At 43.9% G+C, this 27,476-nt stretch overlaps 1 protein-coding gene across 1 annotated transcript in view; it reads left to right on the top strand.

The window, feature by feature from the left end:
* LOC103256151 (protein kinase C epsilon type) overlaps positions 1-27,476 on the top strand; it is a 105,724-nt gene that overhangs the window by 42,460 nt on the left and 35,788 nt on the right. The window contains exons 2-3 of the mRNA XM_008054045.1: positions 19,550-19,688; positions 25,639-25,827. Coding sequence (XP_008052236.1) covers positions 19,550-19,688; positions 25,639-25,827 — 328 coding nt within the window. The remainder of the gene's footprint in view (positions 1-19,549; positions 19,689-25,638; positions 25,828-27,476) is intronic.

Here is a 27,476-nt window from a genome sequence, read left to right as displayed (position 1 = left end):
GTAACAATGTTGATTCTTCCTATCCATGAGCATGGTATATTTTTCCATTTGTTTGTGTATTCTCTGATTTCTATGAGCAGAGTCCAGTAGTTCCTGTTGTAAAGAAGTTTGAGTTCTATGATTAGGAAGATGCCAAGGCATTTCACTTGCGTGTCATAGAAGTGTATATAACGAATGGAATAGGATTGTCTATTTGGTTATATGCCCATTTGCCATTGGCATATAAGAATGCAGTTCTGTGCACGATTCCTCACTGTACAGTCTTAACTTGCTGGGCTCCGGCGATCCTTCCACCTCAGCCTTCCACGTAGCTGGTACTACATGCGCACGCTACCACATCCGGCTAATTTTTTATTTATTGTAGAGATGAGGTCTCGCCAAGTTGCCCAGGCGGGTCTCGAACCCGCGGGCTCAGGCGGATCTCGAACCCGCGGGCTCAGGCAATCCACTCACCTCAGCCTCCCAAAGGCGCGGGATTACAGGCCGAGCCACCGAGCCTGGCTTTGTTCTGTGAGTTTCAAATCTTGGTTCCTCACGCCTATACTAGCTATGGATTTCTGGGCAAGCTGTTTACCCTAAGTCACAGGATTGTCAACTCTAAAATGGAAGTGATGATAGTACCCCTTTCAGAAAGTTTGGGGAAATTAAAGGAGGTCATCTGTGTGAGGGGCACCAGTAAAATCTCCCCAGCACAATCACTGAGCGAAGGGTTTTTATGGTTTCCGCTTTGTTTCACACGTGGGTGGCAGAAGCCATGTCTTAAAATGCTGTCTCCTGCACATCATCTCAAGATGCCTGGAGGCCATGGAAGGTGCTCGATAAAGAGCGGTTGACTAACGGAAGAGAAACAAGGGCATGGATTTGAGTTAGTCTCAGCCTGAACTCCCATAGCACTTTCACTCTTCAACATTATGTTATTTATGGTTATATGTGTTGATGGTCTCTATCCACACTAGACTATAAACTCCAAGAGGTTGGGGGACGTTCATGAATGAATGATTTTATTTATTTATTTATTTTTATTTTTTTGAGTTGAAGTCTCACTCTGTCGCCCAGACTAGAGTGCAGTGACCGCTCCCAGCCACCGCAGCCTCAACCTGCTGGGCTCTGGCGATCCTTCCGCCTCAGCCTTCCAAGTAGCCGGAATTACAGGCATGCACTACCACACCCGGCTGATTTTTTGATTTATTGTAAGATGAGTCTCGCTGCCCAGGCGGGTCTCGAACCCACGGGCTCAGGCAATCCACTCACCTCAGCCTCCGAAAGGTGTGGGATTACGGGATGAGCCACCGAGCCCGGCTGAATGATTTTATTTATGAAAGGACACAAACTGATTAGGAATCTGTGGGTAGCTTCTACCATGGGACTTCAGTGCCTAGAACAGTGCATGTCAAATAATCGTCATCTCATAAATATTTGAGTGCGTGAATGAATAATTTTATTTGTGATAGAATACAAACTGCCTAGGAACCTGTGGGCAGCCTCTGGCTTGGAACCTCCTGAGCCCTGGGCTGATGATCTCCCTGTCTCCGCAGTCTCCAGCCAGCCTCAGGTCCTGCTGGCTGAAGTCTGCACGGGTTCCTGGTCCCTGCAACGGCAGGACCCAGGGCAGAGCTTTGCAGACTGGCAGCTACTTAGTCTGATGTTGTAAGACTCACTGGGAATTGCTATTTGGATTTATTACTTTAATTGTTTTATAGTTTATACTTATGCCCTGCAGTGATTTTCCATTAAGTCAGAACATTTATGTTTTCAAAAAGAGCAGGTATGGTTGTGGGTGTGTATCTTAACAGCTAATCTCTGGCAATAAAAATTGTTTGACAGTCATCAACAGATTAGGAAATTAGCATTTGTTTAATTAACCTCCATTAGGGACTGTTAGCACATGAAAATAGTGATTTATTTATTTATTTTTTAGCCTGATAAGATGACAGATTTTGCTTTTGTATATTCTTAAGCTTTCAAGGGTAATCATTTTTGTTGTCATTTTCCTTTCTATTGGCATAAACCATTGGATTGGTAGAAAATAATTGCAAAATTGGGAAGAGACCAACAACATCAAGTATAATCTAATAAGTTACTTATAATAAATTAAACTTGAGATTATTTTATGTAATATTTATACTATATGTTAAATAAATATATAATTATACTAAATATTTATTACATATGTTAATTGTACTTTATTATGTTTGATTGTGACATAACTCCCAACATCTTTCTCTATATAGTATATATTATTCATTATATAGTATGAATAAGTATTATTCATACTATACTTATTACATATATATTTTATTGCATATATGTGATGACATACAATTCCCAGCATCTTTCTCTTTGTAATATGGCATTAATCGTACTGCATACTTTATTATATACAGAGGATGCCAAAAAAAGTATATAATATTTTAAGAAAGGAAAATGTTGTATTAAAATTGTAATAGTAAGATGAATACAAGTCAGATTTGACTTCTACAGTTACAAGGTAGTTACCATCAGCATCCAGACACTTCTGCTTATGGCAAACTAAAAGTAATACACAGATAACAGCTCTTAAAATGTGTATACTTTTTTGGGCACCCCTGGTATGTACTTTATTTTATGTTTACCTAATTATACATATAATAAAATATGTGGTATGATTAATAGATGAGTCAGAGAAAGAAAGATTAAGAGTTAAATGTTGTCTGGGCTCATTCTTATACCACATACCTAACTTATTGCATATATACTTCATTTTATATATAAATAAATACACACACACACACACACACACACACAGGTGACATGTAACTCTCAACATCTCTCTCCATATATCTACGTCTCTGTTATATTCATCATACTATGTACTTTATTACATATAATAAAGTATACATGTATAGTGTCACATATGTGTAACAAAGTATATGTTTAACATAACATGGAGATGTAGACACAGAGAGATGTTGAGAGTTGTATGCTATCTGGGTACATTTTCACAGCAAATGTTCACCATCTTTTTAGTTGTTGCTGAAGTTTCCGTTTCTATCATAGCACTTGCTAAAATAAATTTGCAAATCATTATTTCTTTATTTCAGAATAGATATTTAAAGGACTTATTTGTCATAGACACGAACCACCAACAAATTCCAAACTCCTGAGCTTAATTTGATCAAAGCACTAGCTTTCTGATGGAGAACTAGTCCTTTCACAGACTGCATTGCTCTCCACTTGGTCTGGCCAACTGACTCTCCCACACACAACTTCATTACACACTGAATTATATATGTATTCTATGCAGGCAGACACTGGAGCTTGTCAAGAATAGTTCAACTATAAATGCTAAGTGTGAATGTCTGCAAGCTTTGTATGTGCATCCCCGTCCCCTTAGGACATGGCCATGACCTGAATTGTAGTTGTGAGACTTTTTTTAAAAACTGGGTGGCACTTTTTCCCAAAGTAGGGACAGGGTAACCCTTTTCAAGTCCCTCCCTTCACTGAATATGACTTATTAATATTTCACCCACATCTATGGCCTAACAGCCTGCTCCAGAGTGAAGATAAATCCAGCTGGCCATTGACAGCAAAGTCAGGGAATGACCAACACTCTGAATGACATCAAGTCAGTCCTAATCCTGTCTCAAGAATGGTTCTAGGGTTCTAGGGTTAAAAAAAAAAGGGTGGGGGACAGTTGACTAAAGATGATGGACTCACGCCAGGGTGAGGCAGTGGCCTCTAGGATGGTCCTGGAGAGGGAAATCTTGACCCTATCCTGGCAGGATTTGAGGAGCGATTTTGAAGCTGTGCTCTTGCCTCTTCACATGCGCTGATTTTCCAAGGTCTTCTGATCCATCTATGCCAGTTTCCCGGGGGAAATTACATTTCAAGCTGTAAGTGACCACCTTAGTTCAATGACATTTAATAGATTTGAACATAATTCTGAAGGACTTGTAGTTTGGGGGAGAATGATAGAATATGAGAGAGAGAGAGAGAGCTCTCTACCCTGACCTGAGCACATTGTACCCAGTAGGTGAGTTTTTGTCCCTCCCCGCCTCCCCCTTCCAAGTCTTCAGTGTCCATTATACCATCTTATATGTCTTTGCAGTTTAACTCCCACTTATAAATGAGGACATGTGGCACTGGGTTTTTTGTTCCTGGGTTACTTCACTAGGATGATGGTCTCCAGTTCCATCCAGGTCACTGCAAAAGATGTTCTTTCATTCCCTTCCATGGCTGAGTAGTATTCCATGTGGCATATATATGTGTGTGTGTGTGTGTGTGTGTGTGTGTGTATACACACCACATTTTCATTATCCCCTGATCAGTTGATGGGCATTTAGATCACACATCTAAATGCCCACATCTAAAGATTCCACATCTTTGCAATTGTGAATTGTGCTGCGATGAACAGACGAGTAGGGACCCAAAAAATCCAGAATGATCTTTTGTAGTGCACTCACATTGTGTTCTTCTGGATCAAATAGCCAACCAAAGTTTTTACCTGGAAGTTTTGAAAAGGTTGCATCACAATGTGCAGAAGAAACACCCCGAGTTGTGGCAAACAGGTGACTGGATCTCCCACCATGACAACGCACCTGAGTGGGTTCAGGAGTTTTTGACCAAAAACAGCATGACCCGCATTCCCCACCCTCCCTATCACCCGTTCTTTCCCAAAGCGATTTTTTTTGTTGTGGCTTCCCCAGATGAAAAAATTCCTCAAAGGGAAACATTTTCCAAAGTGAAGAGATGAAGCCAAAAAATGGCAGAAGCACTAAAAAGCATCGAAATCGATGAGTTCAAAAACTGTTTTGAGTAGTGGGAAAAGCCTCTTGCTAGGTATATTGCATCAAATGGAGCATAACTGTAGAGGTGACTGAAGTTTAAGCATGTAAGAAGAAATACTCAATTTTTTATAAATAAATTCAATTTTCTTGAAGGGATCCCCCTTGGTACAAGTGCAGCTGCCTTTCTGTATAACGACCTCTGTTCGTTCCTTCAGATAGGTACCAAAAAGTGGGATTGCTGGATCACATGGTAGATCTACTTTTAATTTTCCATACTGATTTCCACAGAGATTGTACTATTACATTCTTACCAACAGTGTATAAGCATTCCCTTTTCATCACATGGGCACCAACATCTATTGTTTTTTAGTTTTTAATAATGGCCATTCTGACTGGTATAAGGTAGTATCTTACTGAGATTTTGATTTGCATTTCCATGATGATTAGTGATATTGAGCATTTTTTCAGATGTTTTTTGGCCGTTTATGATTGTCTTTTGAGAGATGTCTGTTCATGTCATTTGCCCACTCTTTAATGGGGTTATCTGCTTTCTTCTTGCTGAATTGAGTTCTTTGTAGATTCTGGATATTAGCTCTTTGTCAGATGTATAGATTGCAAACATCTTCTCCCATTCTGTAGATTGTTTACTCTGTTGATCATCTCTTTTGCTGCGCAGAAGCTTTTTAGTTTAATTGAGTCCTACTTATTTATTTTTGTTTTTGTTGCGTTTGCTTTTGGGGTTTTAGCCATAAATGATTTGCTTGATCAATGTCCACAAGAGTTTTTCCTAGGTTTTCTTCTAGGATTTTTATGGTTTCAGGCCTGACATTTAAATCATTAATCCATCTTGAGTTAGTATATGTATATGGTGAGAGATAAGGATCAAGTTTCATTTTTCTGCATGTAGCTATCCAATTTTCCCAGTGCATGTTTTTGTCTGCTTTGCCAAAGATCAGGTGGTAGTAGGTATTTGGGCTTATTTCTGAATTCTCTATTCTATTCCATTGATCAATGTGTCTGCTCTTGTGCCAGTCTGTTTTGGTTCCTGTTACCTTGTAGTAGAATTGGAAGTCAGGTAATGTGATGCCTCTAGCTTTCTTCTTTTCGCTTAGGATGGCTTTGACTGTTCTGACTTCTGGTTCAACATAAATTTTAGAATTTTTCTTTCTTTTTTTTTTTGAGTCAGAGTCTCACTCTGTCACCCAGGCTGCAGGGCAGTGGCACACTCACAGTCATCACAGCCTTGACCTGCTGGGCTCACACAATCCTCCCACCTAGCCTTCCAAGTAGCTGGAACCACAGGTACACACCACCATGCCCAGCTAATGTTTTTTGATTTATTGTAGAGATGAGGTCTCACCTAGTTGCCCAGGCTGGTCTCGAATCAGTGGGCTCAGCAATCCCCTCACCTTGGCCTCCCAAAGTTCTGGAATTACAGATGTAAGCCACTGCACCTAGCGAGGACTGTTTTTTCTAATTTGGTGAAAAATGACATTGGTAGTTTGATAGGGATTACTGAATCTATAGATTATTTTAGGAAATATGTTCATTAACAATGTTAATTTTTCCTGTCTGCGAGCATGTGATGTTTTCCCATTTATTTGTGTCCTCTATAATTTCTTTCATCAGTGTTTTGTAGTTTTCCTTGTAGAGATCTTTCACTTCCTTGGTTAAGTATATTCATAAGTATTTTAGCTTGTTGGCAGCTATTGTAAATGGAATTGAGTTCTTGATTTCATTCTCAGCTTGGTCACTGTTGGTGTTTAAGAATGTTGTCGGGTCAAGTCACCATCACACCAGCTTAACCTGCTTCTCTGGGACAGCCTAGGATGGGAAGAGGAGGAGGAGGAGAAGCTTCTGGATCCTTCTTGGTTGGAACACTGGAAGGCCTGTGGAGAACATGAAGTTCCAGTGGGTTTTCTCTGAATGGGCTAATTCCCACGTGGGGACTGCTACTGCCTTGCTCAAGGGTGTGACTCCTAGGATCACTTGCAGAGTTTTGCTTTCTTTTCTTTTCTTTTCTTTTTTTTCTGTGTGGAATTCTGGAACTCCTGTTCCTCTCTTCCCATGGGCAGGTTTGAGGTTTACAGATATTTTCTTTACTAAAGCTATTTACTGGACAGACCCTGGTACATGATACTTCTATTGGTCTGGAAAGTCTTTTTCAAAAAATACAACAACAACTTCTCTTTTTCCTCTTCCTCCTCCTCCTTCTTCCTCTTCCTCTTCTTTTTTCTTCTTTCTCCTCCTTTCTTTTCCTTCTGTTATTCTTATTATTTCTAAATTGGATTCTCGAAGCATAAAAAGAAAATAATAAATATAAATAAGGACAAGTAGCTTTATCTCCCTGGATCTCAGTTTGATAAAAAGATCTCTGAACCACCGAACTAAAGACTCTTGTCACACTCACGGACCACAACCTTTGGTTGAGTTTCTCCCCTTTCTGGGCTTCCCAGACACCAGTGGAAACTGAGTTTCCTCTCTGGCTGTTCTGTTGCAAGTCCTAACCATCAAGCTCACAGGTCAGTCCTAGCCCTCCTCCCCTCACACACCTTTTCAGAAAAGCTTACCCACACTCATTCTTTCCTCTGCCCAAACCTTCACATAGACCACGGTCCACATGTCTAGTGAGACTCGGACTGTGCAAACTGACCTGTTGATATACCCCTGCCTCACTCCAACACCTGGACTTCCCTGGTATATCACAGGCATTCAATAAACATTCATCAGATGGAGATGCCCTTAGTTTTAATCATCTTTGATTTGTAAATTCCACCAGATTGTCTTCTGTGGTAAACAGGAAGCATCTTCTTTTTTTTCTTTTCTTTTTTTTTTTGAGTTGGAGTCTCATTCCATTGCCCAGGCTGGAGTGCAGTGGCACTCAGGGCCACCCCAGTGTCAACCTGCTGAGCTCCGGCAATCCTTCCGTCTTAGCCTTACAAGTAGCCGGAACTACAGGTCCATGCTACCACGCCCGGCAAATTTTTGATTTTTTTATTGTAGAGACGAGATCTTGCCGAGTTGCCCGGGCTGATCTTGAACCCGCAGGCTCAGGCAATCCACTCGCCTCAGCCTCCCAAAATGCTGGGTTGACAGGTTGAGCCACTGAATCCGGCCGGGAGGAATCTTCTTAACCTGCAACCTGTGCATCCTTCTCAACCAAGAGCCCACTGGTCTAGACCCTTAAACACTGGTGTGGGCATCAGGCATCTTATACCCTTCCTTACTGGCATGTATATGCATATGCACACACATGCATAGACCCACACATTTCTGATCTGCTGAAAAACACCACACGGCCTTAAAGCAAATACCTTCCGTGGCCAAATTAAACAAATACAAATGTGAGACTTCTTTTTTAAGAATAATAAAATCTGTTTTCTGTCCCTTCAGAGGTCAGTTCGTTTTCAGCCCCCGACCTTGCACGAGGCCTCTGATATCCTCCAAGCAGCTTGGGTGACCCCCACTTTGCAGGAAGACGTGCTTTCTCTACATCCCCGTCAAATCGTGTGGAGTCACATTTGTGTTTCCTCAGTTCTTTATCTGGGCTGGGGCGACCTGCAGAGAGCTGACCAATCTCCTAGCACGTGGTTCCGTATGTGGCTGGACATGGAAGACACACACTTGAGTTTTGGCAGCTCCTCGTCCTGTCAAAGGAGCCGGAGGGGTGGTTTTCTGGCCTTCCTGTCCGGGAATTCTGGACTCTACATTGGGTTCTATGGTCCACTCACACAGGGCTCCAGACACGCCCCTAGAAAGGTTACTCTTGGTCCTTTAGATGGAGTGGCTCTTTCTGTGATGACAGAGTGTTGACTGCACTTCAAGCTGCAAATCATGGACCCAAAAAAGGCAAGACCAGCAGTCCTTGCCTTCTGAGGACTGGGATGATGTCCTATTTGTTCCTCTGGTGTAGAACTTACTATCCTTAGTACTCTGGCCTCATGTCCATCTCTCCCTTCAGACCCCAGACCTCTCCTTGAGGACAGGGTTGTGTCTGTCTTCCCTCTCAGTATCCTCAAGGCCCAGCACAAAAACAGGCTATAAGTAAAAACTCAGAAAATATTGTGGAATTATTACATAGGAGGGTGAAGTGTACAATGAATGTACTAGTAGTTGTACTCATGCCATTAATGAGAATGTCACTAAAATGACCTTAATAGAGACTCCCTGCCTGTTATTTTATTCTGACATTGAGTAAACATTGAATACCAGGCACTTGCAGACCTCTGGGGACCAGTCTATGACCACAAAGGCATGATCCCTGTTCTCATGGAGTTCATGTGAGGGGAACCAGTAATACCCAAGGAAGTGAGCAAAATAATGATAAATTGTGATCACTGCTGTAAAGAAACAGACCAAAGTGCCACAACCGAAATTAAAGGAAGGGTCGAGAGTGGTGGTGATGGGCTGCTTTAGACAGAGTGGTCAAGAGAGATGTCTTTGAGGAAAGGGGACTAAGACAGAGCCTTATTGACAAGGACTGTGCTGTTTGGGTTCTTCCTGTGTATATTGGGAAGAATGAATTGGAGGATGCAAGAGAATGTCAGATTCAGTGGCCTCCGATGGTTTGGGCCTAGTTTAAATATTTTTCAAATGTTTTAATAGTTCCATATATCATCTGGAAATGTGTGTTCAGATCATCTGGCTGCCTGGGGCCACAATCCATGAATTTGTTTTTCTGCTCTTGTTTCTTCATCCAATTGACCAACAAGTATTGAGACGCTGGGTATGTCAGGCACTGGGGGGATTCTAGGACTCTGCCCTCACAGAGGAGAGACACTCACAGTGAGAGTGTTTTCAGTGCTAGGACATCAAGACAGACTCAGGAACCATCCAAAGGCTTCCCAAAGCCCAGTTTAGATCGTGAGGGCATTTGTGGAGGCATGAGGCTGGAAGGCCAAGATGGTGGAGACCACGAAGGGCCTTTCACACTGTGCTAAGAACCAAGTCCCTGGGGTGCCATTGAAGAAAGCAGTAGGAGAGCATTATCTGATTCACATTTTGTATAAAAATGCCTCCTGGCAAAGGTTTGCTTTAGAGTAAAAAGGAAAACATTTGGTGTGCCATGGCCAGGTTCAAGTTGAAGTTTAAGCAAGTTCTTTCATGGGCTCTAGCTGCCTTCACTTCCCAGATCTTAGACTGGATGGGTCCTTGGGGATTAACTCATCCAACTGTTTTAGCTCACGTTTGAGGACAGTAAAGCTCAGAAGGTGATTTGGCTTGAGGTCACTTCTGTCCTGGGTTCAGCCCCTGTAGCTGTTTTGGCGAACAAATTGATTGGCCTGGAGAGGAACAGAGGGACTAGGTGTGAGTGTCACAGGGATGCTTGGGGCAGCTCATCCACACATTAGGCCACAAGCCAATACCTATTTCCCATCAGTGGGAGTCAGGATTTTATCCATGAATATTAAGTATAAGAAAGTGCTTTCATTATTATGAATTTTTCAAAAGCAATGGGTTGATCATGCAATCAGATAACCTATTTTGTAGTGATTCCAAGTCTTAATGCCCAAGTACGGCCACAGGCAATTTTTCTACTGGCAGGATCAACCAGGTACCAGGCTATTTATTTTGGCTGTAAATCAGGATGCTGTTTGACCTTTCTGGTTTCTAGCTCTCGATGAAAGTCTGCTCTCTCCAGTCCAGAGGCCACCTGTTTGGTCAAAATAGCATTGTCTAGCTTGTCAGTTACATCTTATAAGCATGTTTCCATGAGAAGTAGAAGCAACCACTGCCTCAAGAGCTCCAGCTGTGTTCTCTGTCCCACGAAAGGGCAGGAGTACAGACACAATTATTGTTTTTATTCCTCAAACAACATAGTGAAGTGGCTAAGAGCATGGAAATCGGGGCAGGCAGAACAGACTCTGTCACCCACTCATCACTTGGGCCAGTTGAATAACTCCTCAAGCCTTTTTCCTCCTGTAGCAAATGGAGATAACGATAGTCTTACCAGATTGATAGTGGGATTAGCTGAGGTAATGGATGTAAAAGACTTAACACTGAGTTTGAGATACAAAAGCATTTGAAAAGACAAAAAAAAGAGGTAGTTATTGTTTTGTTCCTACATGGTTGAGTTTTCCTATGCAAAAACGTGGAGAAGATTTTTCCCCGCAGATTGGCCCAGGATGAAATATTACTGTGGACTCAGTTACCAGCACCGGAGTGGAGAATTTTTAAAAATCATTGATCTTGGACTCAGAAACAAATTATGCTTTTTTTTTTTTTTTTTTAATGGAGAGGCAATAGACATATTTTGCTTGCTTTCACGTCTAGCCTAGGGTGTTGTTGGGGGACTTGCATTCCTGAGAGTGACGGGAAGTTCCTATGCAAAGAATGCCTGAAAAGGAATGCCCGCCAGTCACTGATATTTACCACAGTGTTGAAGGGAAAAAATTCTCTCTCTTGAGCATATGGTTAAACCTATGAAGGTGTTTGGTAACTTCTGCCAGAAGAGCCTCTGTTCCCATCTGATTAACCACAGTCATTCACAAGTCTCCACTATTTGTCCAAAAACAAGTAGGGTTTCTTCATCATCTCCCTCGAGGGCCTGCTCTCTGATGCGGAGTAATTTTTCTAATCTCTTATCTTCAAGTAACTGGAGGAATTTGCCGTCATCTATGGGATCTTGAGCTTGGTGGAATTCGCATGTTAGGGCATTAGCAACAGGTGAAGATGACGGTGACATTACAGGCTCTTCCTTTTGGGTGAATTTTCAAAGAAAAAATATTTTTAAAAAAATGTGTGTCCATTCTTTCTGACAGGTTAAGAGCCGGATATGCGCCAACCTGTGCTCAATGCTGCATTGTCTACAGGAGGAGTTTCTTGGCTCTTATTCTTGGGGGAATCTACCATCAAATTGGGAAAATACAACTTTCCAAAGGGGAGAGGATGAATTCAGATGAGACAAGTGAGGTGCAGTGTGAGGAAAACAGGATTCCATCAAGTATCTGAAGTTCAGATCCCAGTCACCCACCAGCTCTCCTGACTGGCCCTAGCCCCACCCCAAGTTCTTTATCTCTGCAAGAGAGAGAATGACACCCACTGCCCAGGGCTGTTGTGGGGAGTAGGGAGATGCTATGTGTGATAGCAAACAGTGGCTGCCTGCCCTGAGACTTTTGTTAAATGTCTGGAAGCTGTCACATGATTCCTGATTGGTAACACCTGCACGGCCTCACCCCTCCCCATAACCCCTTTCCACCCTGTCCCCTCCCCCTGCAACCGCTCCCTAGGGTACTTTGTGTTTCCATTCATGGTGTCACTCCTCAGTCTTGGGGAAAGGAATCCTGTGACCCTCACTGGACTAGGCTGCAAGTCTCAATCTCAGATTCTCTCTCTCTCTCTCTCTGTCTCATATTGTCACTTTCTCCCATATGTTACAGTTGCATACACTTTATATTTTTCATCCCACAGTGTCCCAGTAGCATATACACAATAGGTAGTCATAAATATTTTCCAAAAATAAAAGAGTTGTTAGGGATTTAGTGACTTTTAAGGGGCAGGAGATGTGTCTTCTAAGGAATGAGTGTTAGAGATCCCTGGAGAAGGCAGAATGTTTAGGATAATGACCACAGAAAGGGACTGGGCTATAACTTTCACATAGGTTACATCATTCCATTATTATTATTATTATTTCCATTTAACAGATAAGGAAACTGAGTCTCAGAGATATTTTGGACCAGCCCAACATCATCCAGCTCATGAGTACCAGAGTTAGGGTTCAGATTCAGAACTGCCCACTTCCTATGTGAGCATCAGGAAGAGAGAAGCATCCAGCATCTTAGATCACCGCATGCAGACACCGACATCTTAGACATAAATCATGATGCATACATAGCCACACCTGGGAGGCAATTCTTAAAGCCAAAATATGTATTTCAAGTTATTCTAGAGACATTAGTAGAGACATCAACAGCTTCTTCTCATGGTAGTAGAAGTATAACTTGACCTTGACTGGTCTCATCCCATCTCCAGCAGATTTCCCTGACGTTAGACCTTCGTTAATGCCAGTTCTCCCTCAGTATTAAACCATTTCTTCCCACCTCACAGCAAACTCATCTTAGGGGTCTGTATTTACTCACAGATCCCTCCCCCTGCCCCCAAAAATAGTAAATGTTGGTCTTAGAAGTCAAACTTTTGCTTTTCTCCCTGAAACGAACTGCTAGGTCTTGTGTTTTTTCTGCTCAGATAGGTTTTATAGAATATTTTTAAAGTACATCACTTAGGGAATTTCCTTTCTTGACATCTTTTGATTTTCTGGAAGAGATCAGCACTCCTACCCCAGGGGAGCCTTAATTATACCATCCTGCCTCTAAATCAATCCGTCCCTGTTGGTGTCTGTGACCCCTGGGGCTCTGTGGTCTCCTTCTCACCACAAAGCCTTCTTTTCCCAGACCAAAGGAATTTTAGTCCAAGCATCAAATAGGGATTTCCAACTTATGCTTCTTACATTTTATCTAAAAGGTAGTCACAGGCAGTTATGTGAGGTCTGCCCCATGCTGCCACCTACCAGCCATGTGACCACAGACAAATTACTTACCTCTTCTGAGCCTCAGTTTCCCCATCCATCTCAAAAGGTCAGTTGATGATGTCAGACATTAGCAGGGTTGGTACTGTCAGGATTCCATTTTATCCCCAGGGATAAAATGGCATAGAACACTGCAGGCGAAGGCACCCTTTCCTTACAGCTAGAGCATGACTGCCAACCTTCTCTTTGGTTTAGCGAGACTTAGTTAGTTTAGCCAGCATAGCCAGGCCATCATGAAACCTAGATCACTACTTACGACTTAGATTAGAGCAGTGGTCATCAACCAGAGGCCCTGGAAGGAACATTTGGCCATGTCTGGGGACATTTTGGTTGTCACAACTGGAGGCATCTACTGATCACCTCTAACTCACCAAGACCAGGAATGATACCAAACATCCTACAATTCGTGGGCCAGCACCCCACAACAAAGAATTATCCTGCCCCAATGTGCTGAGGTAAGAAACCCTAGACTCAAGGGGTGCTGAAAAGCTTGGTTCTTATCTTCTTCCCACAGCCCATTTGACCCTTGGCACTGGGGGAGGAAGTGTGGTTCCATGGAAATTCTCACAAGTCTTCAATCTAGAGGAGAGTACAGGAAGGTAGCCATCCATCTGGGTTCCAGGTGACCATGGCTGTGATAAAGGCATTCCGCCTGACAGGGAAATGTTGGGAATGACCCTTCTAAAATCAGGGGCTATCAAAGATGCTGTCACCATTATTATTTAGCTTTGTTCTTGAGGTTCTAGTCAACACAATCAGACAAGAAAAATGGATTAGGAATATAAATACTGAAAAATACAAATCTTCCCTTTCAGGAATAATTACTGAAAAGGAAGAGGTAAAGTCATCATTAATAGTAGACAATTTGAAAAATCCAGGAGAATCAGCTGGAAAACTCTTTTCCAGAAATAGAGTTCCGTAGGATGGCAGGACACAAAATGATAAACAGAAATCACTAGCTAGCATGTATATGTGCAGCCAGTTCAAAGATATAACAGAAGACAAGACCCCACTTAGGATAGGAATTTAATAGTTTGGACTATTCAGAAGTGGATTCTATTATCAATAACTATAATCCCCAAGCAACCGTGCTTTAAATGAGAAATGAGTTTATTTCTCTTTCATATGAAAAGTTTTCGGAAGGTGGGCTACAGCTTGGTCCTTGACTTTATAGTCAAAGGCGGCTGCTGGGGTTCTAGGCATTTAGGCAACTGGATAGAGAAAGGAAAGAAAAAGAAGAGTAAGGCTCTTCATTTTAAGGTGATGTCCACACATCTGATTGGCTAGAACCTAGTCGCAGAACCACACCCATCTCCAAGAGTGGATTTTCATTCTGTTTCACAGCTGTGTGGCCGTGCACATGGCTTTCACGTACAAAGGAAGAAATTAAGAGTGGATATTGGAACAACCAACAATCCACGATAAAATGTCATAAGAAATGTCCGATACCTATATGAGAGAACTTTAAAATGCTCGTAAGGGACACAGATAAGACTCAAACAAATGGAAAGAGAAACAATATTATGGATAAGAAGACTCAACATCATAAAAATATCAAATCTTCTGAGTTAATTTGTATCTTTCAACTTATTCACAATAAAAACATCACCAGGATTTTTTTTTAACTAGACAAATGATTCTAAAGTTCATATGGAAAAATAAACAAGCAAGAATAGCTGGGATATTTTGAAAAACAATCAGGATACTAGCCTTACTGGGTGTTAAAACATATTATAAACCTGTACTAATTAAAAGAGTATGGTATAGAGCAATGTTATAGGATAAAACCTACAGAAAAAATCCAAGTGCACCTGGGGATTTCATACCACGATTTGATAAAGGTGGTATTTCAATCAGCAGGGAATGGATGAACTATTCAACATATGGGATTAGGAAAATTTATTAGGTATCTGGAAACAAGTAAAGCTGGATATGTGTATACCTCACACCTGTTATCAGAACAAATTTCAAACACATCAAAAATATATGTTTATAAAATGAAAGTGTAAAAGTACTCGGAGGGAGAATGTTTTTTATAATGCTGAAATGGGTAACGCCTTTCCAATTAAGATATAAAATCCCCAAACCACAAAATAAAATATTAATTCAGTTACATAAAAATCAATGATATCAGCATGGCAAAACCACTATAATCAATGTCAAAATTTAAAACAACAAACTGGGAAAAGTATTTGTGGTTCTTATCATAAATAAAGTTTGTTTCTTAATATAGAAAGAGCTCCTGCAAATCAATGAAAACAAACACCACAAAAGAAAAATAAGCAACAGACCACTCACAGAAAAAAAATCCTTTCTAAATGTATGAAAAAAATGCTCAAAATTACAAAGAAACTTAAGAATATACTGATACTGTTTTCACCTCTCAGATATCCAAAGCTCGCTAACATACCATGTTCGTAAGAATGTGGAAGGCGGGCACTGTCATATATTGCAGATGAAGTATAAACCATTTGGCCTCTAAAGAGGGCAGTTTGGCCACATCCATCAACATTCACATTCTTGTAGTATCTGGTTCAGAAATTTATTTTCTAGGAAATGTTTATGATTACCTCATACTTGTGCTGAATGTCCTATGTACAAAGTTATTCACAACAACGCTGTATATAATAGCATAATTTTGGCAGCATCCTAAATGTGCCCCCAATAAATATGATGGGGTATTATACAGCCACAAAAAAGATCAAGACAGAAAGATCTTCAATATGGATCAAGGGCAAAGGGTAAGATCCTTAAAGGTGCATATAGTAAACGTCCATTTAGTTAAGAGAGGGAACGCAAATATATATAAAGTATGATGGAGAGAATCCACAAGGAATGAATAAAAAGCAGTTGCCTTTAAGGAGAGATGGGGTGTTTAGGGAGTGGATGCTGGAGGGAGAATTCTTCCTGTATTCCCTTTCATACGTTCTGGTTTTATGAACACATAAATGTATTGCCTACTGGAAAAAAATGAAATTATGACTAGATAAATTGAATAAGTAAAGGCTAGTCACACTGGCTCATATATAAGGAAAGGGATTTTGCTGGATTTTCCCCCTTCTGTTAAAAAAAAAAAAGTGAACCTACTCTTTTGAGAAAAAAAAAAGACTCTATACTCAAAAGGAAAACACTTTGTATTTGAGGACTGAAAAAATGCTCAAAATTACAAAGAAACTTAAGAATCTACTGATACTGTTTTCACCTATCAGACATCCAAAGCTCGCTAACGTACCATGGACTAGGACTACTCAGTCCCTCTTTGCAAAGCTGTCAGTCAACACATTTGATGAGTACCAACTACATGCTCAGCCATGTCCCGGCAATTTCCCACTATTGGCACTCCTTTTCTTATAGTATTACAATAATTGTTCAAGGTCCACTTATGAGTGAGAACATGTGATACTCAGTTCTTTGTTTCTGTGATAAATCACTCAGTATTATAGACTCTAAGTCCATCCAAGTTGCTGTGAGGTTCTTGATTTTGTCCTTCTTTATGACTGCATGATATTCCATTATGTATATGTACCACATTTTGTTAATCCAGTCCTCTTTCAATGTGCAGCATGGTTGGTTCAATGTTTTTGCTATTGTGAATAATGCTGCAATAAACATACGTGTGCAGGTATCTCTTTTCCTTTACAAAGGAAAGGAATATAAGTTCCTAACTCTTCCTGGATTTGGTTTTATGTGGGGAGGTCAACTTTTCAAGAGATACAGACAGTGGAGGAGGAACTGGAGGAAGTGACCAGTGGTGGGCTTCAGGCCTCGATCGCAGGATGGTAGGAAGGTGTTTTGGCCAAGGGCCTCCTTTGACCATAGTGGGGAGCAGCCGCTGTGTGCTGCTTGTGGAACATACTTGGGCCTTCTTTCCCCTGGGAGAAACAAAGGCAGCAAGCAAAGGGATGGTGTGCATCTGGAACCAGTGCAGGGGCAGGCAGAGAGCAGGAGGTGGGAGAGGGAGACATCCTACCTTCTCGTGGCCCTCCCTGAAAAGAGTAGGAACCCTGAGGAGGGGCTGAGCTTGGCAGTCTGAGTCAGAAGAGAGGTGAGGTTCAGACTGGCTTGACCTTATCTGAACCCATCCCGTTCCTACAAAATTAGAACCACTCTTCCTCTGACATAGCAAAGGCTTTAAAAGAGTAGGCCTAGAGGGGTGGCATTTGGGTTTTTTTTATATAAAGTTGAGCTTAGTGGGTAGCACTGGAAGAAACCAACCAATATTAAGGCCAGAAGGCAGAGGAGGACAGGACACAGAAACCTTCAGGGCAGGAGACTCACCAAGCCCCTCACTACCTTAAAGAAATCACGTACCTTCTTCCTGCTTCCTTGACTTATTTCCGCAAGGGTAGTGGCCGCTGTTGTAAATGTGAATGTAAAGTGCTCTCCACACCTCAGAAGCATAGTTGTTGTTCCTTTTATGATTAGTATTGTCTTTGTACATGCCATGGGTTCAGCAAGGCTGGCTGCTAGGGCGCCGAGGGGCACGAAACTCAGTGAGGCCCAAGCTGATGGCCTCCCAAGGATGCAGACATTTGCAAGTGAGCAGACAGGAACCCTCCATTCCTTCAAGCTCAGTTTCTTCATGAAGGAAGTGGGTATGACACTATGAAAGGCCTGCTTCCATGCACTTTTTTTCAATAATCCTTCAAGCCTACAAGCAGGAGGGCGTCATCCTGATTTGACAGATAAGGTCACAGACCAGCAAGGTGACTTTACTAGGGCCAAGCCACAACTGGTGATGAAAATCCAGGCCTCACATGTCCTCACCCAGTGTCTACCTCACTGCTCTCTCACCCACAGCCGGAGCTGGACCTTGACCACACACAGTGGCCAGGGTGGGGGCCGGGGAGCCCAGTCCCAGGGGCTGGGCTTAGTTGGGCTCGCTGCTTGTTCTGTAGTTCACGAGCATTTGCTTACAACAGCACATTTTATGTGCTCTCTTTTTCTCAAGAAGTCCCAGATGGAAGCGGAAACGGGGTCACGGGGACAATGCAGGCAGGTCCCAAAGTGCTTCCTGCTCCACCTTTGCACTCAGGCCTGGATCCCTGATGATGGCTGGAGTTCAAGTCCAGACGCCAGCAGGACTCTCCTGCTCTCTGTGTACAGAAGAATGGGCCTTGTTTGCAAGACCCCCCTCACCTCCAGCAGCCCCGAGTAACTGCTAGAGAAACCAAGGGTGGGGACCTATGTCCAGTGTGAGTTCTTCTACAGGAACAGGCCTGGGGTTTCCAGGCATGGTGGTAGGGGAATTCTTACTCTGAACCCCAGATTTTACACAGAACCCCTAAGTGTAAAACAGGCCCCAAGGAAGCTGCACTGGTTGAGGCTGTATGCCTCTGTGACCCTCACTGGCTGCCCAGAACCACATGGGCTCTGTAGATCCAAGTTATTGCAACAAGTTATTCCTGTCCCCACCCAGACTGCTTACACCCAGAGACTAATCCTGCAAGGGCATCGTGTTCATGCAGGCAGATACTCATTGCTGTCTGCCTGAATTTCAAATCCCTTTTCCTGGCATTCTAGGCTCTTCGAGGTTGGTTTCAACATACCTACCTTGCCTCATGTTCACTGGCTCCCAATTCTCTGGCCTCCTCATTTTGGGGTGTTTTTTTGTTTTGTTTTGTTTTTCGTTTTTTCGCATCTGCTGTTTTGACCTTTCCCTCCCTCCCACCTCCTCTCCTCATGTTCTGTCCAAAACTTAGCTTCTATCCAAGCTTCTCATGAAGGGCACTGTTTCCTGGAAGTTCTCACTGCCTGTACCAGTTGTCTGTAGTATCCCCCTCTGAAATGCAGCAGCCTGCATAGTTGATGCCCTATCATGCGATCTCTGACTCTTAGGTGGTTTTATCTGATTCACTGATGTTCAGAGGTGTCTGGCTGGGCCCCTTAGCTAATCCCCGCGGTTAATTCATGAAGGAGGGGAGATAGATGCTTCTTTTTCTCATAGTAGGGTCAGATTAATATGAATTTCAGTGCATAGTAGGGCTTCCATAAGTAGCTACTGACTTTGACCTATTAAACCACAGCAGCCTTGGTATAATCCTGAGGTCACAGAAGCTCCTCCTTCTTGCTGAAGGGAATGGAGGTACCATGGAAGGCTAAAGAGAGCCCCTGGACTGAGATGGTTTCAGGCAGGTCGAGCCTCCTTTAGGGCATTTTTTTCTGGAGTTTTCCTCGGGATATTCACATCTCTCCAACTCGAGAAGACCACGTTGAGGGGAGTGAAGCATTCACAATGTGGTCTTGACCTATTTTGCAGGGATTTGAAACTGGACAACATCCTTCTGGATGCAGAAGGCCACTGCAAGCTGGCCGACTTCGGGATGTGCAAGGAAGGGATCCTGAACGGAGTGACGACCACCACATTCTGTGGGACTCCTGACTACATAGCGCCCGAGGTAAGATGGTGTGCAGAGGGCCACCTCATCCCACTGCCAGGGTCAAGGTAGGTTCCAACTTTATGCCCTGGGGTCATCTAACATTCTGTGGGACTCCTGACTACATAGCACCCGACCTAAGATGGCATGCAGAGGGCCACCTCCTCTCGGTGCTAGGGCTGAGGCAGGGTCCAACCCCACTTCATGCCCTGGGGTTATCTAGTGCTTATGGGGGAAGGCTTGAGAAAACAAGGATAAGTTCTAGAGAGTAGAGAGAAGAGGAAAGATGAAAGGTTTGCTGATTTCTCCATAAGGAAGTGTCGGTGAGATGATGAGTGAACTGAGTAACAGGCTCTTCCCCAAATCTGGGTGAGTCCTCACTCAACATCACTCTCCCATTCTCATCCAGAACCATCAAGAAAACTTGGACCAAGAGAAATGTGTTGACTTGTGCGATTGTTTTCATGTCCTAAAAACCAGAATGAAGGAGCATTGACCAAGGCAGCACTTAACGCTATCAGCTGTAATTTGCTTACAGTAAAACCAGGAACTGTTCACCATTTCTGGTATCGTGGCAACTCTATATCATGGGCACCCAGGATGGAGCAGGGAGAGGAGAGTGACCGTGCCTCATTGTACCCAGAGATAGGGATGTTCTGTGTGAACCTTTTTCGTGAAAGTTGCTTGAATATTTTGTTCATCGTGAAGCGTCTGTTTGCACTGAGTTCCTCCAGGTCAGCCTTGCCCAAACTGAGAGATACCTAGTGTGACATGATCCAGATTTAAGGCATGGCCTGTCATAGATACTTCATCAAAATGATCTCGATGGTTCTGAGACACGCAAGATGCAAAGGAAGTACCAATCCCAGTTAAAAATTACCCATGGTGGATAGGTGTTAACACATTCAGAGTTCATTTCCTTTCCATGGGCGTTGCTTGAGCACCTGCTAGACCCAAAGCCATGTGAGGGTAAAGAATTGACTGAGACACTGGCCCCTTTCTAAAGGAATTTTTGGTCTAAAGGGAGTGACAGATACGTAAACAGCTAATTAAGTAGAAAAAATAGATACATAAAACAAGATGGTATCCTCTGGAACTGGGGAGGCTTCTTGGAGCACCTGGTGGTTGAATTGAGTTGCAAAAAAAAAAAAAGAATTTCCTTTGGCGGAAGGGGTAGGAAGGGCATTCCTGAAAACAACAGGCTTGGAATGGGGGCTGGGCAGGAAAGGAGGTCCAGATCTCTGTGCTCTGAATCCTTTGAGGTCAGGGCCTATGATTCTAATCTGAGGACTCCTGGTGCCCAGCACACAAATCAGGCTCTTAGTAAGGGTTTGTTGGAAAATGAGACCTCATGACAGTCCAACATGAGTAAAGGCCAAGGACTAAAAACATCTTGGCCTTTTTCAGGAGAGTTAAATAGAACACAGGATTTCTTAGTGCTCGTGGTGGTCATGAACAAGATTGGGATAAAGGATCAAGGAACGTGGCCTTGATTGTGAAGGATCTGTGGTCCCATTAAGCAGACGAGGTCCCTCATCAGACCTGTCCCAGGAAGAAGACAGGCAATAGCAGTGCAAACCAGAAGGCAGGGAATGAGGGTCTGACAGCCCAGAGTCACAGGCCAGACAAGACCTGGGGAGACCTGAGAAGCATCTAGATGTGGAGGTGGTAAATGACAGGTCAGTTCTCTTTAGGATCTTTATCTGAGATATCTGAAGAATAGAGATTTCAGATTTCAGTCTGTCTACTGGTGTGCTCCCCTAACAGGAACACTGGGAATTCAGCCTTCAAGGATAAATAAAAAGAGAGCAAGAGCCTTCAATAGGAACCTGCTTCTCCTTCATTCTTTATTGTCAGAGTACTCAATGCCAGCCCTTCTCTGAGCTGATGCCAGAGTCAAAGGGTTGACAGTCCAGTATAGTAGTTAAGGATGTAGCCCAAGACAAACAGTCATTTCACGATGAACAAAACACCCACTCCGCTCTCATGAAAAGCAATCCATTAGCAAGACTCACAATGAACAGCTCTGATCTCTACCCATGATGTGGCCCAGACATTCTTCCTTCCCGCTCTGTCCTTTGTGTCCCCTGTGCAGAATCGCCCCTATGCTGGACATGACAAACAATCTCTGGTCTCACTGCAGACAGATTACGACTGATAAAGGTATCATCATGGCTGGGTTGTGTAATAGGGAGGGAAAAACACACAATCCAGAGAATTGAGGTTCAGATCCAGACTTGACCACTAATGCTCCCCTGTGACCTTGATGAAGTCACAACATGTTTTTGAGCCTCAAGTTCCTCATCTTTCAAATGGGGATTGTATCTCCCGCCCTACCCACCTCATCAAGCTGCTTTGAGAATCGCATGAGATTAGAGCACGAAAACGCTTCGGAAAGCTTACACTCCTGTTCAAATAGGAGAGGTTCTGAGGTTCCGGGCTCACCCTGAAACCAGAGATGCCTTCTGAGGCACGAGCTCTGCCCTGAAGTATCTCTTCCCACCGTGTACTCTTGGCTAACTCCATGGCACTCCCGTTCCTTTCTCCATGCTTGGCTCCCCAGGAAGTGGCCGCTGGCCCTGAAGAACACCTGGCATCACCAGGCCCAATGCCTGTTCTCTTCAATCCCAGCCCTGATCCACTCACAGGGTTGGCGGCCACACCACAGGCCTTCCCATGGCGTGCGAAGCCTTGCGCTTCCCACCAGCTCCACTGCTGACAAGGTGATTGGGAAGCAGATAATTAGGGCCAGGCCTAAAAGGAATTTTACAAAAGTTGCCACCCAAAGCGAGAAGGTTCTGGAGGGGGCCTGGAGCAGGGCCGCTCTGTAGTTTCCACAGCACCATCCAGTCTTAGCACATAAAGGCCACCTGAAAGCCACCTTTTCCCCAGCCTGTGGAGGCACAAAATCCAGCTGTCCTGCCTCCCTGAGGTTGGAGGGTGGCCATGGCCACCTTAGCACCCCGCGTGAGAAGGGAGCACACTCAGTAAGATACACACAGTGTACACATGTGTCAACCAGTCACCAGATGTGGGCTATCTCCTCAGTGGTAGATGGGCTGGCCATGGTGGTGGGCTCACAAGGATGCTAGAACCCTTACAGTGTGGGGCTTTATAGAGGTCCTTGGGAGACGCTGGCCTTTAAAAAATGATGCTGTAGAATGTGGGAAGTGCCTGTAAATCTTAGGAACAGGACAACCCCTTCAGATCCCCTCCCACTGTGGGAGCTTTTTCTGTCCTCTCAATAAATCCTGCTTTCAAAAAATAAAAAATAAATAAAAAATCTTAGGAACAGGCAGGTATCTTAGGTTGTGTGCTGGCTCTTTCTTTTATTTTTTTATTTTTTTGAGTCAGAGTCTCACTGTCACCCAGGCTGGAGTGCAATGGTACGCTCACGGCCACTGCAGCCTCGACCTACTGGGCTAAGGTGATCCTTCCGCCTCAGCCTTCCAAGTAGCTAGAACTACAGGCATGCGCCACCACACCTGGTTAATTTTTTGATTTATTGTAGAGACGAGATCTCACCAAGTTGTCCAGGCTAGTCTCAAACCCCTGGACTCAGAGACTCTGACTCAAAAAACAAACATATATATCACTAAAAAAATAGGCAGGTTAATGATATGTTTGGCTCAGAGGAAAAACAGATGCTGAGTTGTCCCCACTGCTAAGGAAGAGATGGTGTGATGTTCCCAGCCACAACGACTTTCTCTTATCAGTCCCAGTAGGAGTAGGCATATCCCTACCCAGAAACAGGCGGGTGGGTGGAATGACCTCTCCAGGCTTATAATTCTACAAAGAATTCCAAAAAGTGGAGCATATCGAGGAGAAGCAAAGCTGAAGTGTGTGTCCTGAAAGGGGGAACACTTCAAGGTTCTTGAAGAAACAGGCAAAGTCCTTGCCTGGTTATTCCAGCTCATGCGATACCTCAGGCAGGTAATTTCTCAGGCCCGGGACAAGGCTCTAATTTAGTTCTCAGATTTTCAGGTGGCCAAGGAAGAGGAGGCTAAACTTGAGTATCTGACCATTCTGTGGTCTACTCAAAATACTCTTCTAGGCTGGTCATGGTGACTCACACCTATATTCCCAGCACTTTGGGAGCCTGAGGGTCACTTGAGGCCAGGAGTTCAAGACCAGTCTGGACAACATAGTGAAACCTCATCTCTACAAAAAATAAAAAAAAAATTCAGCCGGCTGTGGTGGTGTACCTGTAGTCCCAGCTACTCAGAAGGGTGAGGCAGAAGGATCTCCTAAGTCCAGCAGGTGGAGGCTGCAGGGGTTGTGAGCATGCCACTGCACTCCAGCCAGGGCAACAGAATGAGACTTCAACACACACACACACACACACACACACACACACACACACACACCCTTCTAGAGGTTATAATTGCTTGGGATTAAATAGAAAGACGTGATAGAAGCATTGGCAAACAGTAAAAAGACAGGTTAGGAATCTTCTGAATATGGAATGAAAAGGAATATGAGAAAATGCAGCCAACCCTAAACTACTTGGGGTGGGTAATCTGTTTGGTGGGTGCCTTTGGTCTCTTAGTCCCGTGGTTAGTGTAGAGTGTCTATAGGGTCAGAGCTACAGGCTCCCTTGTCCCAAGAAGCTGGTGGTTCTGTTCTTCTCCAAAGCCAAAGTCAACTCCTCTGTCAATCTTGAAACAACCAGAACAGCTGGGCATGGTGGCTCACGCCTATAATCCCAGAGTCTCAAATCCCTGGGTTCAGGCAATCCTCTCACCTCAGCCTCCCAAAGGGCTGGGATTACAGTCTTGAGCCACCACGCCCAGCTGATATATATGTTATATCATAAAGGCATACTGCAAAATACAAAGCTCTGTACTATTGAAAGGTGATATTAAATCTAAATTGTTGAATCTGGGTTCCATATGTTTGTGTGTTTGTGTGTGTGTGTCTCCTATATACACACATCATTGACTTGCTACGTGCTATATGTAGATATCTGTATATGCATGTATGATGTGTGTATATATATATGGCATATGTGTGTATGGAGACCAGACAAATAGAATAGCAAATCAGAAAAGATCTTGTCTTGTATTCAGTAGCATCTTGTTGTACTTGGATTTAATCTAAGTTGATTTGATTCTACACATTTGGCCAGAGGGGAGAAAAGGAGAGAGACAAAGACCGCATAGATAAGACAAACAGCCATTGTCAAAGACAACATTCACCAGACAATCAAGGAGATGATCTGATCCTGGCTGTTGCATAAGGAGAGCATTCATGGTGAGGATGCCCAGGAGAAAAGGAAGGGCCTGGGGTTTTACAGAGGCAGGTGAAGGAGGGGTGCATGGGTGAGTCTCACACTAGGTAACCCTAACGACAGCGAAGGGTCTTTTCTTGGAATATGCCAGAGCAGAGTGGTCCTTTGTGGGTAGATATCACAGGGTGAAAAGACTTATTAACTGCAGTTTCCTTTCCAGGAGCCCAGGGCTCAGGTAAATTCAACAGTGTCACCAATAAAAAGGACCAAGTTCTAGTCTCTTTTCCACTCAGGCAGCAAGCTTCCCCCAGACTGAGTCGGGGAGAGGAAGCCTAGCCATCTGTGCTCTCGGTCACTTACAGCTTGCTTGTGTCTCTCTTGGTCTGCATCGTGTTCCTCTGACCCTGATTTTAATGTCAAAATATGCATTTTTAAAAAAATGTGTCCCTAAATACAAGTCAGGAACTTCATCTGGTGCTCAAAGATATAACAGTTTGTTCTCTCTAGCGGGTAGACTGTCGATGTTGACTTTGGAGAGGCATAGTTGGCTCCCAGGATGGTGCCTTCCAAACCCAGTCTAAACTGAATTCGCTGATTTAGAGTCTCACCATGTGTAAACGGGGCTCATTTCCAAGGAGGAACAGGTTGGAAATGAAGTCCTTCCCGTGGGCCTCGGTGGCATGAGTGTCGCCAAGGGTGGGAATCTTTGGTGGTCCCTAACGTTGCCCATTTCCTGAACAGATACTGCAGGAGTTGGAATACGGCCCCTCTGTGGACTGGTGGGCCCTGGGGGTGCTGATGTACGAAATGATGGCCGGTCAGCCCCCCTTTGAGGCCGACAACGAGGACGATTTGTTTGAGTCCATCCTCCATGATGACGTCCTGTACCCGGTCTGGCTCAGCAAGGAGGCTGTCAGCATCTTGAAAGCTGTAAGTCGCTGCACCTCAGCTGTGGCTCTGCTCCCCTGGGGTCTTTGCCACACACACTCACACTCCTTTCTCCATGTCTCCCTCCCACCTCTGCTCACCCCTGCATGGGAGGAGTTAAGGGCAGTCAGCCCGGGATGACTTGCTCTTCTGGTGGGAGAGGGGCTGAGATGGAGTGTTGGGTCTATCTGGGTCGTCCAGCGTTTCAGAAGCTGCAGAGCCAGCCCTCTGCACTTTCATCACCTCTACCACCTCCACGCCTTCCCCGTTCACCCGCTGTGGCCTGTCTCCATCAGGGCCTGGGATAGGGAACAGAGAGGAAGGGAGGGAGGGAGAGAGGACACTGCGGCTGAATAGCCAGGCAGAAAAGATTTGATCCACTCGAGGTCTATGCAGTCGTGCTAGATTTAGACATGAAATAGACTGTCCCTGCCCCTATGAATAATCCCCCTCTCAGGTGGCAGTGCTTGATACTTTCTCAACACAGCCATTTCTACAGTATAGCAATACTTGTATCAAGGAAAAGATATTACCTGTCCCGTTTTGAAACCTGTGAAAGCTGAGGTGCAGGGACATTAAGTAACCATCTTGCCCAAAGTCACCCTGCTGGGCTGAGGTTTGACTTCCAGCCCTGGCTTCTTTCTTCTTTCACCCACCAGAATGCCCCAGAGTCCAGAAGTTCTCATGCCACCTTCATGAGATTTGCCAAATTCAAGTACGCACTGTATCATTCTTTTCTTATTCTTTTAACAAGACTCTCAATATTTATCTGATTATATGTATTTTACAGAGAAATTTTACATCCCTATTATAGATGAAAAGTTAGCATCACTTGCCATCATTAGTTAGCATAAACCATTCTGTAAAAAACTGTAAAAGACCTACAACTATCTTGTAGGTATCTGGGGGCTCGGATCCCCTATTTCAGAAAGTGCAACATCAGAACGTTACTCTTTTCTGTGGTTCCTTTTCTCTTCCTCCTTTCCTCCTCGCCTGAGCTCCTTCCTCCTCTCCCTTCCTCATCTCTCTCCCTCTCTCTCATTGACTCAGTCAATGAACTACTGTTTCCTGGGTGCTTCTGACAGCCCAGGCAGAGTGCTTGATGCTGAGTGGGCGTTGGTGAGTATAACAGCCGTCGCCCCTGCCTGGTGCCGCTTCCAACTGGGAGAGGGTGGTAACTAGGTAAAAAAGACCTCTGTGTAGTCATAATTGGGATGACTCACGCATTCTACATGCAGTGAGTATGTACCAGCAGGCACCTCGCAGGTGCTGGTGATACAGCAGAGGACCCAGTTATTGCAGGTGGTCTAGTGACTGGGTACCACACTTGATGGTTGTGAGTGCTAAGAGACCCAGGGATGTTCTGGAGTCTGGAACAAGGCCTGTCCCATAGGTGACATTGGAGTGAAAACCCAACCTAAGGGGAGATTTATGTCAGACGGCTACTGGGGGGGGGAAAAGTAATCTGGGCAGAAGCAATGGCAAGCACAAAGGGCCCTGAGGCTGGAGGAAGTTTGGGGGGATGGACAAACTGAAAAAACCTTGGGGAGAGGAGGGTGAGAGGACATTGAGAGAATGGGGAGTTTGATTATACAGGATTTCTTTTTTTTTTTTTTGAGTTGGAGTCTCACTCTGTCACCCAGACTGGAGTG

Source organism: Carlito syrichta, unplaced genomic scaffold, assembly GCF_000164805.1.
Source record: "Carlito syrichta isolate Samal-C Ts95f unplaced genomic scaffold, Tarsius_syrichta-2.0.1 Scaffold288978, whole genome shotgun sequence".
Lineage (NCBI taxonomy): Eukaryota > Metazoa > Chordata > Mammalia > Primates > Tarsiidae > Carlito > Carlito syrichta.
Note: the sequence above shows the minus strand (reverse complement) of the source record. Positions and strands in the feature narration are given on the sequence as shown.